The 6,432-nt window shown below is 16.5% G+C and overlaps 1 protein-coding gene across 1 annotated transcript; it reads right to left on the bottom strand.

Moving 5' to 3' along the window:
* Positions 1-2,043: 2,043 nt before the first annotated feature.
* On the bottom strand, positions 2,044-3,563 carry LOC551107 (60S ribosomal protein L9). Its single transcript, XM_623503.5, has 4 exons — positions 3,501-3,563; positions 2,785-2,923; positions 2,251-2,578; positions 2,044-2,169 (listed from the first exon to the last, which is right to left on the bottom strand). Exons 2-4 carry the CDS (start codon positions 2,920-2,922, stop codon positions 2,063-2,065), a joined length of 573 nt encoding a protein of 190 aa, XP_623506.1. The 5' UTR covers position 2,923; positions 3,501-3,563; the 3' UTR covers positions 2,044-2,062.
* Between the last annotated feature and the right edge of the window lie 2,869 nt (positions 3,564-6,432).

Genomic DNA, 6,432 nt, shown 5'->3' with positions numbered 1-6,432 from the left:
TGTATATCAAAATATAATTTTATAAAATATTTATAAAAAAATATATATGAATTCAAATAATATTTATTTTCAAAGTTATAAACAATAATCATGTTATAAAAGACAATTTATAATTTTCTTATTATATTTTTCTTTTTGTACATTCATGAATATTTTTTATATATTACTTTACATCTATTATCAAAATTATTTATAAATATGTTTAATAAATTAATTACCGATTATATATAATATTTTTAAATAGTAATTTTTTACTATATATTTAAAAAGAAAATTTTCTCCTATGCGATGTATTTTTTTTATTATAAAATCTAAAGAAATAATTAAATTATTGTTATAATATATATGTCAATTATATAATAATTAATAAATATTCTTTAAAGTTAATATATTCAGTATATATTACAACATATTATTTTTTTTATTATTCATTTTTTCATAATTTTTTACTATTAATACTAATAAGTATTAATACTATTAATACTATTCAATACTAATTGATGCTTACAATTTCATTATATATATTCGATTATATTTATGAAAAGAATTAAATAAAAGTATCATCAAAATATTATTTCAAAAATTTATTGATTATAAATTAATTATTTTTATAACACTTAATTTAAAAAATTGGAAAAAAATAATGAAAAATTTATAATAATATTGTAAACATTAATAATATTAATATTCTAATTCTTTAATTTGTTTCATTTCATGTTAATATATTTTATTTTAATATTCTCTTCGCAAACACGCAATATATGTATATACATATACATATACATATACATATAATAATAATTCTTTTTTAAATTAAAATAAAATTTTGATGAAATTTTTTTGATTTTATATAAATATAATAATAATAATTTATTATAATTTTATATTTTCTCATAATAATTGAATAGTGATTTTTATTATATTAAAAACGTAACGTTTTTAGATTATATATTATTAATTATTAAATAAGATCTGTTTCTTATTTAACAAAAGATTCTAATACATATGAATTCATATTAATGATATATAAGTTTAATATTTTTCAATTTTATAAAAATTGAAACATCATATATATACATTTGACAACTTAATATAAAAAAATAATATTTATGCAAATTATCAATAATAATAAATAAAATTCAAATTAGTTGCAAATAATTTTATTTAAAGTATATTAATAATAAATATAAATTAAATATATATTAAAAAAAAAGATTAAAATATATTCAATTTAAATTTAATATAAGAATTTTATTTTGCATAAATAATCTAATTGTATTATAAATTAATATATATATAAAAGTAAAAAATATTTAAAAAATTTTGTTTGATTCTAATAGTAAAAGTAAATAATTTAAATAAAGTTTTATCAAATATTAAATTAAAATAGTTAAAGATATCTTCATATTTTAAAGAAACTGATGTTTATGAATTAATATCCTCATCTTTTATCTAAAATCTTTTATTATATAGGTCAATATATAATAATAAAAATGTTTCATTTTTTTGATAAGTAATTGTTTTACTTAAATATTAATTATATATTATTATATATTATAATACTTAAATATTGAGCTTATTAAATTATTACACCATCTAATATAATATGCAACTAAATAAGAATCAATGGATCTTTGTCATTTAAGATATGATTATAATAATGAATTACATAATTCAGAATAACCATTGACCTCGTGATATTTATCAAACTTATCAATTCCGTCAATGTTTTTTTATTAAAAAATATATTTATAATTTAATGATTTCAATGGATCATTAAATCAAACATCTACTTAAAATTTTTACATGTTTTATATATTCATATACATTTGTATTATCCAATTTATTTTATTTGTTATAAATACTTCTTAAAATTATCTGTAAAATTTTGAAAATTATCTGCAAATGTATCCATTTCATATTGCAAGAATATTTGTAAAATTCCAATTCATTACTATATTCATAAAATTAATATATATTTTTAAAAATAACACAAATTTATAATAAAAAAACCATTAATAAAATATAAATTAATAAAAACTATTCATATTGTAAATAATATTTATTCATCATCTTGTACAACTGTTGTTTTCTCAGACACATAAAGACCATCTAAGAATTTTCTAATGTCTTTATTTTTTACAGTTGTTGATTGCTGTATAAGAGCAGCTGCAATAAATAATTACAATTTATTTATAACAAAAAATCTTTTATTAAAAATTGATTAATCCTATTAAAATGATTATTTACCCGACCGCGAAACATCTTCTAAAGAATTTCCTTCTATTATTAATTCATCTTTCTGTTTAGCTGAATTTGTTACAGTTACTCCTGGTGCCATTTTTACACGACGAATATATTTTTCACCCAAAAAATTACGAATTTCAATAACTGTATTATTTTCAGTTATAACACAATTAATAGGAAAATGAGCATATACTGCTCGCATTTTATACTGATATCCTTTAGTTACTCCTTTCAACATGTTTTCAATATGGGAACAAACTGTGCGAACAGCTGCCAGTTCTTTTTTTGTTCCAAACCATTTCTCAACTTTTAATAATCTTGGACTTACCATCTGTAAAAAAAAAATGTATATAGTTAAAAATTATACTAAATCATATTACAATTTATTTAGCATATAATGATAATCAGATAAGGATTTATCATTTATTAAAAAAATGATGGGGAATCCATATATCATCAAATATTTTTATAAAATTATAATCATATATAAATTTATATGGTTTTGTATTAAATAAAATTAAATTCTTTTTTACTTACACGAATATCAAGTGCAAGATGCTTAAAAGAACGTTTAAGAATACCCCTTGGTCCTTTAACAGTAACCAAACGGGACTTGACAGTAACAGTTAGTCCCTCAGGTATTTTCACAGTTTGATTTGTTACAATTTGTTTCATCCTATAATGTATAAATATAATAATAATATAATGATTTAGATTTAAATTTTCAATTTAATATAATTGTTAATTTAAACAAGAAAGAATTATTTTTATATGAAAATATATCAGTTCTTAATATATGTGAAATATTTAACATACTTTAACATAATATTAGACAAAATAAATATAAAATAAAGTAAAATTAAAGAAATTATATATAATTAATTTAAATATAAATTAGTGTAATTATCATTAAACTTAATATTGAAGTTTATATTTTACATTATTTATGTTACTCAATATATACACATATATATATATATTTTATTATAAATTAATATAACAATATCAAAAAATTGACACTAAACAATTTAAAATATATTTATAATAGCATTTAAAAACAAATATTTTTAAAAATTGAAAGACAAGGTTATACTTAATCACAATTAATATTATCATTTTCTAAAAATAATACTTAGCTTTATACAAACATAGTATATAATATTAAATATTACAAATAGTATATCGTAATATTTACTACATTATTTGATTATTTTGGATTTTACAAGAATCTTCCCCATTCAAAATTTCATTACCTGATACACGCTACAGGATAACCGGAAAAGACCGAGATGTTGAGAAAACATGTCTGCTACCTTCTTAAACAAATGAAATTTATAGATAAGAACATGGTGTATTTATTCTATTACCTGATCTGTACTATAGATGGCATATTTTAAAGTTTTTTATAAATATTAAAATATTTTATTTTATATATTTATTATATAATATAATAATTTTAATATTTAAACATAAGCTGTTTATAAAATATTTTATTAGTTTGAAATGAAAATAATTGTGAAAATAAAAAAATAAATCAATATAATTGAATTCATTTTTTTATACAGTAAATTTTTTTTACAAAGTTGCTAAATTATTTTTATTGTTATATTTTTTGTATTTATAAATAATAATTATTATAAATTTTTAAATAAAATTATTATAATTTAAAAAAAATAATCTAGAATTCATTTTGTTCATGATTAAAATTGGAACACCAAATCTTAAATTCTAAAATGGCTGTCTACTAAGGTTTGTTACTATAATTTTTATGCAAAATTTTTCAATATAGTTCCGTGTTTTATTTAAAATTTTATACACAATTTGAAATATTTATTTATACACGAATTTAAAATTGAAAAATTGATTTAATGTATAATATTTTTATTTATAAAATAAAATCAATCTCTTGATTATTTTTTGTGGACAGTAAATATTTTATGTAAAAACTTCAAACAATTTTTCATAAATAAATTCATTTTTTACGTATATAAATGCGAAGATATATTTATTCTTATATTGGTTATATAATTATTTAGTAAAACTAAATAATTTAATAATTCAATAACATTTCTTCGTATTTGAAATTGAAATCATTATATTATTATTAATATCATTATGTTTTTTTAAAATCAAATAATTATATTATGCAGTATTCGAGCGTATATAATATATAATCGAAAGAAGTTAATCAAAAAGGTTTATCTTGAAAATATTGATCTGAAAAGATCAAGGTGAAAAAATATTCAATGTTATATAAAAATAAATCTAAATAAGTTTTTATAACTTAACTGATTGTTGCAATGATATATTAGTAGTATTATTTATAAAATTATTTTTTTTAATGTATATACAGAATTGATATTTATTTAATTAATATTAACTATATAAAAATGAAATTTAATGTTAAAGTTATTTAACAATATTTCAAATTAGACATTTTAATATTAGAAATTAACAAATTTTATTATTTTATTATTTATAAAAAATCTTAAATTTTTTAAAAATATATAAACATTTATGTATTAGATATAAATAATAAGTTCTAAACAAATTTTATTAAATATAAATCTATAATGAATGAAAATCTATATATTAGATGAAACATTAGATTAAAAAGATGTGTTAATAATGAGAGTAATTACAAGAACAAATTATTAAATAAAAAGAATATGTTATATATCATATTATGAAAGTATATATAGCATAATTTATGAATTGTAAACTCATGAAATTAAAAGAAGTTCTTAAAACTCATTAGTTATTAGAAGAACTTGATTTATAATTTTGAAAAAAAGAATGTTCAACAATAAATTTCTCAAAACATCAAATATAAATAATTAAAATTTATATTAAGAATATGCATATATTTTATATTTGTTCTAGCAAAAATATTTGTTCATCTTTCTATTAAAAATTTTAGTACTTTAATAATAAATAGAACATTTATAATGTAAATGTATATAACAATTTTTATATGCATATTATATAAAATTTTCCATTTATTAAATTTTAGATTTCTATTGATACAAAAAATTTAAAGAAGTTAAACTCTTTTAAAAAATGAAACTGAATTTATATGTGTAAATAATATTATTTTAGAATTATATGTAAAAATAATATTATTATTATAGTGAAGATAGGAATCAAATTATAAAATAAAAATATCAGATAATATTCTTAAAATCACTATAATCAACTTTTGTTCATTGACATTAACATTTTGTCATTATTATTAAATGTATTGTTATAATAATTAAAAGCTATTATTCTCAAATCTGTCTTGATTATTCAAAAATTTTGTGCACTTTAAATCTATAGATGTCTTATAGATATTATTTGCTATGTGCTATTTTATGTTTAAATATTCAATATATCTCAATTTTTTTAAATCACATTAAAATTATACATATAATTTGTCCATTAATATTACTATCATTTGTATACATCATAAAATATTGACATAAATATATTCCTTTATATCAAATATTGTTAAACTTGATATATGAAAATGTAATATATAATTTAGAAAAAAAATATGAAATGTTCACACATAAATTATATTAAATATTTCAAAAAAAATATTGATTTTTATTGACCTGAGAGAGAGAGAGAGAGAGAGAGAGAGAGAGAGAGAGAGAGAGAGAGAGAGAGAGAGAGAGAGAGGAAGCGAGCATGAGTGAGTGAGTGAGTGTTTGTACTGTAATGTATTATTATTTTCAAAAGTATTTTATACTATTATATTTTCATTAATTATTTCAATTAGTAATTAATTAATTTTATGCATTTAATATTATTTATCCAGAAAAAACGTAACGATAAATAATTTGAAGAAGTCTGATATTATCTTCAGAACTTCATTTTTAAGAAACATATATAGATATAAAAAATTATTGAAAGATACAAAAAATACAAAAATTTAATTTATTCTTTATTTTAAGTAGCAATATACATTAGCAGTTATATGAAATTGTGCATAAAAGAAAGTATTAAAACATTGATAGTATAAAGTATAAAATAAACTGTTTATAAAAAATTGAAAATCATTTTCCTGTATTATTTATTGAAAAATAATATATATATATTTGATTAATTTATATATATATATATTATTATATTATTATATTAACTGTAATTATCAAATTCAGATCATTTTCTATTATTTTAATATTATATATATTAGTATTT

Source organism: Apis mellifera, linkage group LG1, assembly GCF_003254395.2.
Source record: "Apis mellifera strain DH4 linkage group LG1, Amel_HAv3.1, whole genome shotgun sequence".
NCBI classification, from domain to species: Eukaryota; Metazoa; Arthropoda; class Insecta; order Hymenoptera; family Apidae; genus Apis; species Apis mellifera.
This window is presented reverse-complemented; position numbering and strand designations above follow the sequence as displayed.

What these genes read in the sequence shown, in the direction of transcription:
- LOC551107 (XM_623503.5), bottom strand. Translation starts at nt 2,922, where the DNA reads ATGAAACAAATTGTAACAAATCAAACTGTGAAAATACCTGAGGGACTA. An exon ending in ATCTTGCACTTGATATTCGT is followed by an intron (nt 2,579 to 2,784) that starts GTAAGTAAAAAA and finishes TTTTTTTTACAG; the next exon opens with ATGGTAAGTCCAAGATTATT. An exon ending in AGAAGATGTTTCGCGGTCGG is followed by an intron (nt 2,170 to 2,250) that starts GTAAATAATCAT and finishes TATTTATTGCAG; the next exon opens with CTGCTCTTATACAGCAATCA.